The following is a 12,093-nucleotide window of genomic DNA, read 5'->3' on the forward strand; positions in this document are numbered from 1 at the left end:
TTACTTAAGTAAAAGTATGTAAGTATCATCAGGAAACTCTACTTAAATTATTAAAAGTAAATGTTCTCAATGCAGACACATCCTCCCATTTTAGAAAGTGTAAAGGATCCAAACAGTTGGGTGTTTAATGGTCTAATCATTTCAGCTGGATTGGCCATTACCGTGTTGGCTAGTTTCAGTTATAATACAACATCAGATTTTATAAACTACGTGTTTTATGTGCAAACATCTTATCTTGTAAAGTAACTAGTAACTACGGCTGTCAGATTAATGTAGAATTAGAAAGTGGCATGACAAGAAAAGCCAAGTCAAAAAGCCAAAAATTACACTTAAGCACAGTACTTGAGTAAATGTACTTAGTTACATTCCACCACTGAAAGGTTGAAACAGTAGGGGGGGGATCGGCTAGACTCTTTCCTGCCCTCCTCAGCGTCCAGGGGGCCTACAGGTCCTAGAGAGATGGCAGATTGCAGCCAATCACCTTCTCAGCAGAGCGGGTGATACGCCACACTCGTACTTGGGGGAGGAAGCAGCGTACCAGATGGTGACGGAGCAGAAGAGGGTGGACTCAATGGCAGTGGAGAAGTACACCATCACAGTCTTTGACAGGTTGAACTTCTTCAGCTACCACAGGAAGTACATCCTCTGAGGATATTTTGACTATGAATTGATGTTTTGAATTTCTCTATTTCAGGATTTCATGGGCTTTGCTTTACGGCGGATGTAAAATAATTCAATAGATATGAAGGTTAAAGAGCAGTCTAGATAGATGAATGGTATTTTTACCACCTTATTTACATTGCATTTCCTGTCTTTAACTTAGGCTTTCATCCAAATCGACTTTCTATTGCTATGCATGTCAGAGGTCGCACGCCCATGGAACAACCAGAAATGACCATATAATATGGCCGATGAAGTTGCAAACTTGCTTCTAATGAAGTCATAGGAGCAATATATATATAAAGTGATTTACACCTGTGTTTCTATAATTAGCAACGATGGCAGACTGGTCAGAGACTAATACCTCGGTAAATATTTTAGTTGGTTTATTGCTTTTTTATGTATTCTTTTTTTTATATTAATTTTTGGGGGAATTTTAGGACATTATTTGATAGGACAGGCTAGCATACGAAAGGGGAGAGAAATGACGATAAAGTAAAAGGCTGTAGGACGAAATTGAACATGCGGCCGCTAATGAATGAGCCTCTGTACATGGGGCACATGCTCATCCAGGTGAGTTATCAAGGTGCCTCTTTATGTATTCTTTAACAATAAAGGGCTGTGTTTGTTTATCTTCCATGTGCATTTAATTTGAGATTCTTTACACATAACTTCTGTTCTGTCCAGTGAACTGTGACTATAATTTGGAAGGATTGTGCAATTATAAAAGCATATTATAATGGTATAATCCTCCCAAATTACAGTTTTAGATCATTGGCCCAGTAGTTACATAGTGAAAGCTACTGTACATTCTTAAAACAACAGGGAGAGGACACCTCAACCTCTTAATTCATTCATTCCCTTTATATTTCAGAGACCAATTTCTTCACTCTTTCTTCTTTTCTCCATATATATGAGGAAACAAAGTGTAGAATTTATAAAGAAGGAAACTCTGTAATAAAACAATGAGAAAAAAAATGTGACAGACAATAGCGGACCAACTGAATATACTTTCATGTTCATACAGAAATATACATTTATGAACCACTGCTCTTAATTGAAACCATTGAAAGAGTTGCTTGTCATTTACACAAACTGTGGTACACTTTGCCTTAAAAGCGATTAGTGGACGCTTCTATTTATACTGTAGCGAGGCAGAGAGAGACAGTCAGAGACAACGAGAGAGAGCTGCGCATGCTATTCTAGCATTGTGGATTAGTGGTTGTAATTGATCTTCGTGAACGACAAGCAGCCTAACTCCTTCATTATGACAGTTTCACTTAAGAGCAGTGATCAGTCTAAATGTACACTTTACTATATTATATATATTATATTTTATTTTACTATCATGTCTTGCAGGTGGGCTGACATTAGCTGAGTGATGAATCAGCATTTAAAAGGACTTGATTGTTTATTTAATAAGTTCTTTTTATGTTGCAAATCTATTCTTTGTAGAGTGCTATATGTAATATACCTTCGCAGAACTATTTATTTTACACTATGTTTACACTGTACGTAAGGGATGATGCAATCAGCCTTCTGTGTAAAGACAACAGGTTGCTTATATATCTGAGGTAGGTTGTATAAGCAGTATAGTTTGTACTTGGACATATACATATATACATATATACACATTTATACACACATACAGTATGTGTGTGTGTATATATATATATGTACATGTACATTGTACAACCTTTAAACAAAATGACCTGTGTTGTTGATTTTTTTTCTTTTTTATTATGTTATTTTTATAGGCTTTATTGGCGAGACAAAAGCAATGCTCTTGTCCTGGAGGGACAATAAAGTGCAGTTTATCTTACTATTTATTAGTACTCCGTTTAGTTTGATATTTATTTTTTAGGTTACACATTCTGTGATGTTGACCAGGTGGGATGGACCGTAAGTCCCTGGGTGTGTTGATGCTTGGCTGCTGAGAGTGGACTGGATTTATCCCCAGCTGCAGGCTGTTTCCCAGAAAGCTGCAGGGTGGTAGTTTCTCCTCCAGAGGGCTCTGTCTGGTTGTCTGCTCCTGCTACTCTCTGCTTCCATAGCAGCGTTGGTGCTGCTGGTATTGGTGAATGAACGAATCATATTTCAGCATTGTGTCATGCAGCGGTGGAAGAAGTATTCAGATCCTATACTTAAGTAAAATGACTCATACCTCACTGCAAAAATATTCTGTTACAAGTAAAAGTCCTGCATTGAAAATGTTACTTGAAGGTCCCATGGCATGAAAATTTCACTTTATCAGGTTTTTTAACATTAATATGAGTCCCCCCAGCCTGCCTATGATAGGTGTAAACCGAGCCCTGGGTATCCTGCTCTGCCTTTGAGAAAATGAAAGCTCAGATGGATCGATCTGGAATGTTGCTCCTTATGAGATCATGACCCACCCAGAGACTTTGGCCCACCCATGAGAGAGAGACATCATGGCTTTCAAACAAGCAAAGTGGCAGTTGGTCAAGACCAAACAAATTGCCAGGGGGGCTGTGGTCAGTGGTAGAGCCTGTCAATCGGAAGGTGTGTGGTTCGATTCCTAACCCTGTAGTCCCATGTCAAAGTGTCCTTGGGCAACACACTGAACCCCGAGTTGCCCCCTGTGTAAATGTTTGTGAGTGTGTATCTGATGAGCAGGTGGCACCTTGTACAGCAACCTCAGCCAGAGTGTGTGAATGGTTCTTGTAAATGTGCTTTGAGTAGACGTTAAGACTAGAAAAGCGTTAAGTAACAACTTTACATTAACCAGTACCTTCTCCTGTTACATTTACAGACATTTCTGCTTATCCAAAAATGGATGAATTCTGTAAATTTAAAGTATATCCTCATCCTCTCTACCTTTAACAGACATTTCTGTTAATCCACAATGTAATTTTCTAACAGCGTAGTTTGCACAACCCTTTTATCTTCTTGGATGTTTGTGAATCTACCAATTTCAACAGCAGTGGTAGTAGTGATGTGGGTGGTAGGAGCAGGCTGCTGGGTTTACAGTGCACAGGGTGAGCCTCTAGGTGTCGCCCATCATCTAGCTGTTAAGGCAAAAGAAGAGGGCGGTGACTCCATCTAATTCAACCCCCTCCATGCAACTCCCCGTCTCTGTCCACAGCAGCTATTTCCGTCTGCTTCCACAGCAACTTTCCCCCATCAGCCACCGCTCATCCTAGTTATGATCCTTTTGTTTTTGTGAATTCAAGTGGCTCTGAGATTGCTGACAGAATGCGGGGCTCTCTGTGTTCTTCCAGGCTGAGACAACAATCTTGGCTATATCAAGTCATTTAGTGTTTGTGGAAATGCTTCAAAGCGCCCGCGTATGAGCAGGAGCATATCGCACAAATTGCAAACACTGACAAGAACCCACATTTGCTGATGTGGAGATGAAGAATTGTGAGGGGTTTAGTGAAGGGTAAACCTGCCATCTTCTGTTCATCCATGGGGTGTTCATAGACTTTACAATATTTTCGAGCTTCATGACATAGAGCAGGGGTCTTTAAAGTGTGTGACTACCTTGTCTATAGGCTAGTAAGCTTATCATCAATGTGTTTTTTTCCCACAAAAAGAAAGATTCATGTGTGACTGGGTTTGCTCAGTGGGTAGAACAGGCACACATATACTGAGAAATATTTCCATCATGTCTTCCCCTTCTCTCTAACCTAGCTGTCCTATCAAAAAATCGTGGAAAAGCCATTTGGATTCATTTAAGAAATTTTTTACTTTTTTTACTTTCAAAAGAATTAACTCCGAGGACCCCCCTATGGGACCTCCTATACCTCTGAAATAGTGGACATCAAAATGTATGATATACAAGACTTGGGCAGCAGTTAATGACTGTGTTCAGGTACTGTATGTAGTTATTTGTTAAGTTAATTGATTCATTGATGTGTCTATTAAATGTAAAAACAAAACGGTTAAAAAAAAAAAAGTCTATTAAAAATTCCAAGGGCCCAATGTGACATCATCAAATGTCTAGTCAAAACTCATAAATATTCACTATGCAATGATATAAAACAGAGACAAGCAGAAAACACTATTTCATTTTTATACATTACTGAGACAGTTAAATGATAATCTAAATTGTTGTTGATTGATTTTCTGAATAATCCGTAAATTGCCTATATGTTGCATAACTGCACAGGCAAGGTATTTCATTCTCCCCTTGGCCACCATTTTGTCTTCATTGGTAATGCATTGAAATATTGGCCTGATATGTCGATTTGATGACTATTTACTTGACATCTTTTACATGGACCTGATGTGTTGTCTATTATTTGACTTTGTCCTTCGTCACCCCTCATCCACACAGTTGCTAGTAGCCAAGGAGGACACTGAGTATTGAACAAACATGATGGACCCTTCAGAAAAGGTAATTATCTTTGCAAAAGTTGTCGGACGCCACAGTCTTCTGAACGTAGCCCTAATGAGGAACACAGAGAGAGTTGTGTGGAGCAGATAGTCTTAATTAGCTTTGTAGCAACTCATTTGGGTTTATTAATATCAGAAAGTTACGCCTTACAGCTTAAGGGGAGACACCATAGGTGAACAGGGAAAATAGTTTTCAGAGATATCACCTTGAAACTTTCCCAGTGGAGTACTTAAAATGAAGACAATTTGTTGTATTACAACTTTTGCGAACATTTATTTTTAAGTATGCAAATTAGGCATTTTCTAATTCAATTTGTTCTCATTTGCATACACAATGTTGTTGCAATGCAAAACATTATTGGTTTGCACTTCAACTCCTTTTAGAGTGAGGTCTTGTTCATGTCACATCATGCACATACACAACACATTAAATACTATAGAAGCTTCCAGTACCAGAACAAAACTCAAATATAAACCACAGTCACCGGAATATTTGTTTATTATTTTTATTTGTGTACGGTCCCCTTCCCCACAATAATCCACAAAGACACGTGTCCATTAATTCACTGATATATTCATGTATACATATAGTGACAAATAAAAAAGAATCACATTACAAAAGACAATTTAAATATTTAGAATGTCGATCGCATGTCAAAGTCTTGATTCATCGTTTTTACTCAACATGCATTGAAAATATAAAAAATAGACTTTTATGTTAAGTTTATATACACTTTTTTTATAAATATAAGTATACAAATGTATTTTTAAAATACAAAGATAAATACAGTCACACAGTGTACATTGTGTACCGAACCAGCAATTACAAACAATTTTTTTGGGATATTTAGCATTCACAAAACACAATTATTACATTAGAAATGCAACTTTAACGACAATTGCAGGTCTTGTTTTTTTGTCTTTATTTTCCCCGTCTTTCTCTTTGCCACCCATATGTCCTCACTTTTTACTGGGAAGTAAAGGAAGCAGTCAGTAGGGTGGGTGAATAAATAAAAGAGGATACAAAACAGGAAGTCTAGCTCTGCCGGACATCCTGTAAGAGTTTGTTGATCTCGGCCACCAGCTCGCTGGCGTCCACCAGCTCGTGTCGGCTGTCGCTGCGTTTGCCCTGAAAGTGGCTGAGCACAGAGTCAAAATCGTCCTCCTCGTAGTTCTCCGGGATCTCCTCCATGGCCGGCAGCCACTTGGAAGAGGGCCCGGGGAGCGCCACCGGCACTGGCGCAGGCGCGGGGGACGGCTGCACCATAGTGGGGCTGACCAGTGCCGTGAGAAGGGGACTGTTATGGGGTTTGGGGGTGTGGCCGCTGTTCTGGGGGCTGTTTTTGGGTGCCTGCAAGCCTTTGTGGCTGCTATTCTGGGAGCCGAGCTTCGTGCTGGGTTTCAGGGTGTGGTAGCTGCCCCCCTGGTGGTGGCCAGATGGGCCGATGCTGCTTCCCGGGTTCTGGAAGTGGGTGTTGGCGGCCCAGGCTGCCACACCCTGCTGGTGGACGGAGGGATTGGGCTTGCCGGGGAGATGGCCCCTCCTGCGATCCAAGGATCCAGTCATGGGTACCCCCACCCCGCTGAGACTAGTCCCCTTCTGGTTCTCGTTGACTTGGACGTACGAGTCCAGACCCTGGGGTAGCAAGCGCTGGAACACACTGCTCATCTCTGACAGCAACGACGTGGTCCCGCACAAGTCTTCATCCCTGGCCTCGCCCCCAGCGTCCCCTCGCTCCTCCTCGTCTCCACCGTCCTCACCCCCCAGGTCCTTGCCGAAGGTGGAGAAGCTCTGGTTCCGGGCAGGGCCAGCGTCGGTGCATGGCTGCGGTGTCTTTTCCTGGGAGTGGTCGGTTGCTTGGTGGGCTTCTTCTCCAGGGATATAGAGGTTGCTGCGGTAGTCGGCGGAGGACGCCGGGGAGGCCAGGGGGGGCATCCAGCACTGATCTGAGTGACCCAGGACACGACACTCCTCCGTGCAGAGCCTCATAGCTGCAAGTAAAGACAGAAAACTCGTGAGTAATCACAAATACTAAGCTGTGATGCAGTGAAAAGCACAAAAATCCAAGAAGAACCAGAGAATGTTTGTCACCTTTGGTTGATTGATCAACTGAAACCATAAATTGCCAAATTGTTAAAGCTGCATTTACTGCAGTCCCGTGAAGACAGTGGACCTCTTTTTTTGGTGAGTTTTCACTCAAACTGAAGGATTTAATTCAATTTGATGGGCTTAAGATATATCTCCCCATTTCTTAGGCTAAAAAAATCCTTCAAAAACCCGTTAATAATGTTTCAAATGTTTCATTAACCCTCAAAAAAAGGCTGTTTTCTTGAAAAGTTTGAATATTAAGCATCTAAAGCATTATGCACATTAGATCTAATTGAGTGGTCACATACAGCATAGTTTGTTTATTAGCTGTGTCTTGCAGCTAACACTCAGATATGTCGGTTGAGTCATGAGTTTTATGTGCATGTACATTCTTTTCATGTTGGAACCAAAACAACTACAAATCTGATCGCAAAATCAAAGAGCTGCAAAGAAGGTTCCTGTCAGTTGAGCCATCCAGCTAATATTTGCCTGCCTCTTCTCAGGTGTTTGTGCCACGCTGTCTCTGGAAACACAGTTGAAATTTTCCCTTAATTAGTCTGAAAGGTTCTCTGCAGGAGCACCGCCTGCTACAGTACCTTCCAGTGTATTTACCACCGAGAGACAATTTCAGCGAGGCCGATCAATGCCTATTACCCATTCAAAATAACTCCTCCTCTAAAAGCCCTGCATTTTTCCCTTTCAAGTCGCTCTTTTCAATATTAAATCTTCAAATAGAAAATCTCTGAAGAATAAATTAGACGAATCAAATATGCCAACTTAAAGCCTTCATTAAAGGAGTGCAGCGCTTTTGAGTCCTGCTATTGAGGGACTTCATTATCCCCTCATTAACATGAAAGGAACATTTATAATACATCTTAGAGCAGATGAAAAGTGCATTTGAGTGCACTGAAAGGGGGGAAAAAACAGTGCGGGGGCAGCGGCAGATTGGGTGCTCTGCTGATGAAAGGGTGAAAATTAAAGATTTAACCCAACTGATTTGTGTGTAAAAATGAAAGAAAGAACATGTCAGGCAAACATTAACAGCAAGCCAACCCGTCTGTCTGACTGTAGCGTCAATTCAACAATTCGACTTACTGACTGATTCCCTTGCCAATAAATTATCAGACTCGCTGCCCATAATGTCTTTGTTTACTTCAGAGATTTTCTTAAGCAAATGTTATCCAAACACATATTCTACTTTTATCCCTGATAAGAAGCAATGTGAGTGGGCAGTTATCCACTGAGCAGGGGGAAACCCAGTAAGTGTTGGCAGTGAGATGTAGGCTACATTTACATTGCTACGTTTTGTTTTTTTTGAAGCAGAGTTTTGAGCCAAAAGCGATCTCCGTGCACACAAGTGTTTTTAGCTCAAGTAGAAGAACTAATCTCCGTTTAAAATAACACGCCCAAACCACACATCTCATCAGCATTCTCGTATACTGGGCATACACAGCCCGTTGCTGGTAGTTGCCATGGTAACGTGAGAACGAGACGTCATGACCAATAAGACCCAATCAGGCGGAGAAACGATGGCGTTGGAGTCGGTGTTGCCAAAGGTCTCCGTCTGCGTCCGTTGAGACTGCAAAACAACCCCCTAAAGATTCCAAACCAAAACGGGACAGAAGTGTGTCCAAATGTCTCCTGTTTAGGGGCTCGAGCAGAGGGCCCAGAGCAGGGAGAACAAGACGGGGAAATGTAGAAGAAGATATTCGTTTTTTAAAACAAAAACGAGGCAATGTTAATGCAGCCTTAGACCACACTGAGCTCTATGATGTGATGACATATTCAAAGGGACATTCCAAAGATTTAAAATGGTAGTTCCGTAAAGTTGGAGCAATTTTTAAATACTGCTTAAAACAAGAATGGATCTTATCCATGCAACATATTACACAGGCGAAGTCGAAGGCTACTCCTCACAAGCCATAAACTGACTCTGACATATACATTTGGTTCTCATTCAACTCCTTAGAAGGACAATAAAAAATAGCCTTCATGTGCACTTTCTGCCTTCTTTCCCTCCTGCCTGCATGTGACAATGCAAAAAGAATAGGCAGTTATCGATCTCTACAGTGATAATACTTTTTTCTTTACATCAGCGTCTGACACACCCACTTCTACCTGGGACACTGGCAAAGAACCATAGACCAAGAAGACCTTGTATATTTCTTTTGGTCTTAAAAAGGCCCTCAATTTCAAAAAAGTGTGTTGCTATTCTGGCTTTAAATACAAAAAAAGTACAGTGGGTTAAGGGTAATTTGATCTGACCTGCTATAAAGTGTACAAAGTAGTATGTAGAAGTAGCTACATACATGGGTACAGACAAATAAGATAGTTGGAGCACTGTGGGAATAGACTTGATGTTTAAAGTGTCTGATAGGAAATAACCGTAAGGTTAGCCTAGCTTCGGAAAGAAAGTAAAATGGCTTGGTTGTCTATAGTGACTAAAGTAACCTGTAACGTTCGTTAATTAGCATGTTATATCTTGTTTGTTTGATCAGACAAACAATTTTTTCTAAACAGCCATCTGGGCTTTTAGGGGGAATTAGTCATTCTGGACAAACAACTATCTGGGCTGGATATAAAGCATGGGTGGACAGATTCGATCAGTGAGCACAGCTTTTGCTTTAGGTCTCTCGCTCTATTTTTGACCTTCAGGAGTTAGGGTTGTAGTTCCCCCCTGCTCCCAGTCTTTATGCTATCTAGGCTAACCACAGCCTGACCCTCTGAGAAATACACTTATTTGCTTTATTTTTAAGAGTCCCATCATGTCGGCAAAAAGAAAAAAAGGTTAAATAAGGAGCAGAGACGCTCTCATACATGTCTTTTAATTCCAAATTGAATGTTTTCTTAATGGGTTCTTAAAGCATTTAAAGCCTTGAGTTATACCATCTTCTGCATCAAGATTAGGCTACAAACAAAGACTTTCTACCTCATTTTTCCATTGTGCAGGGAGGGCTACCATTTCCAGCCATAATGACAGGGCACCGACTAAACGCTGCTCGAAATCATCCATGCGGCACTGGACACGGGGGCGGGAGGCGGGGTGAACGTACAGAAGAAGAAAGGTGAGCTTTGAGATGTAATTATGCTCTTCAGGGCTTAATCACGAGCGCAACTCGGCGCCGACTCCATAGCAACTATTCGTCACATGGCAATTAAATGCGTCCTTTTCATCGGGAGAGCATAAGGGCCTCGGTTTGGACGGCTAAAAGTGAAGGCTCGAATGTGGGAAAGAAGGAGAGTGACTAACGAGCAGAGCTAGGAAGGAAGGTAGGGAGGGAGGGAGAAGGTGTTAGTGATGAGATTGTCTGCCCGTCTGGGTCGACTTTAATTGGGATGTAGCTCAAATGCAGCGTCGAGTGATGGCTGTGTGGGAAGCTGGCAGGATAGAAGTGGGAGCTCTGGGAGGAGAGCGATAAAGCAAGATGCGGCAGCTTGCAAACTGGGTGTCGTTTGCGAAAGACAGGATGATAGACTTTAAGAGGGTGTGACCCAGTGGTAGGTGGGTAGAATATTTCTAAGTCGGTTAGGTCAATCAATGTTCAACGAGTGTTCAAAGTTCTTCCTCGTTGACTGTGGAGAGGAGGAAAACTGCATGCAGTGAGACAGAAGGGAGAAGAGATGGGTGGCTGATGGAGGCTGAAAAGGAGGATGAGTTGAGCTATCTGAGAGATAGCTCAACTTAGCGACAGTGAGGTGAAACTCTGTGGTTGAGTACATTCAGTATCCACAAACCTTCAAGGCCGATGCACATGCCACCACTTGTTATGCAGAATGGAAAAGGCATGCCAACATGGCTCAAACATTGTTTTGCTAACAAGTAGCTTGAGGTATGGCATTGGCTATGGATTTCTCCTGTTGTCGACTGATTATGGGTCACAATGTTCGTATGGTCCCAGCAATGGCCTTGTCACTTGGTCAATTGGATTAATTGTGTATGGCATCCAGTTTTTGCTTTCTGTTTCCAGGAGTATGGAGAAACTCTACAGTTGATTTTATAGAAATTAAAATATATTGGTATGCCCTAGTAGCTCACCTGGTAGGCTCGGTCCTTACAACCGTAACCCAGGGTTTAAATTCAACTTGTGGCCCTTTACTGCATGTCCTTCCCCTCTCTGTCCTGTCTAAAAACTGTTCTAATGCCCAAAAATCAATATTAGAAAATAAGTAATTGAGAGAAACTTAAAACCATTCAAGTCCATCTTAATACATTACTTATTTGCCCATAGGTGCATTGACTTATTGGCTACTGGCCCTGTCGTGTTCACTTCCAAGCTTGTCTATGCAGTAAGTGATGGAGGACAAAATCTAGCATAGGTCCGAAAGCAGATTTGGAAAATGTCTCAGATAAAAATTTAGCCCTGCAAAAAAAAATCTACTTCCAAGTAGTTTATTTAGGTTATTTGTCCTGTCAAACTAAATAATAAGAAAATAATATCTATGGCAAGGGTCTTCTATGTTTTCAAAAGGCTGTAACTTTGGTAGATATCCACCTGATTTATCTAACTCAAACTGCTGAATCTTTGCCTGAACTTTGGATGTTGTCCCATGTCCCTTATGTTGGGGCTGTGCCATAGAGGGAACATTTCAGGGCCACTACGATTAGGAAGAATGATTGCAGAAACCAACAACTAACATTGTTCATGTATCTAATGGGAGTATCGTAATAAGAAAGTCTTAAAAAATTACAAATCTATCCTTTAAGATGTATAATTCAAAACTATATGTTTGATCCTTTTATAAAAATTGATTGAACACATATGTCAGTGAAGAAATGTGCCACAACCTCTAGATGGGGTTGCTACGCCATTTTCAAAGATTCAAGAAAGAAATGGAGGGCCAGTGTTTGCTTAGAGTAGAGGACCTATACGTATTGACCCTCTTGTAAAATGGATGGAATCATGTATTACACTGAATAGATACATCATGGTTATTGTAAATCTTTTGGAGTTGATTACTCAATTTAGCTATCAACAGAAAATGTA

At 41.2% G+C, this 12,093-nt stretch overlaps 1 protein-coding gene and 1 long non-coding RNA gene across 5 annotated transcripts in view; both read right to left on the reverse strand.

The window, feature by feature from the left end:
- The window catches only part of LOC116669868 (uncharacterized), an 827,043-nt gene that overhangs the window by 654,273 nt on the left and 160,677 nt on the right, over positions 1 to 12,093 (reverse strand). The window lies entirely within an intron of this gene.
- Positions 5,508 to 12,093, reverse strand: part of pcdh18b (protocadherin 18b) — an 11,832-nt gene continuing 5,246 nt past the window's right edge. For all 4 annotated transcript variants that reach the window (XM_032499902.1, XM_032499903.1, XM_032499901.1 and 1 more), the window contains exon 4: positions 5,508 to 7,011. In XM_032499902.1, the coding sequence (XP_032355793.1) occupies positions 6,056 to 7,011 (956 nt within the window). In that variant the 3' untranslated portion in view covers positions 5,508 to 6,055. The remainder of the gene's footprint in view (positions 7,012 to 12,093) is intronic.

This window comes from Etheostoma spectabile, chromosome 20 (assembly GCF_008692095.1).
Source record: "Etheostoma spectabile isolate EspeVRDwgs_2016 chromosome 20, UIUC_Espe_1.0, whole genome shotgun sequence".
In the NCBI taxonomy this organism is placed as follows: domain Eukaryota; kingdom Metazoa; phylum Chordata; class Actinopteri; order Perciformes; family Percidae; genus Etheostoma; species Etheostoma spectabile.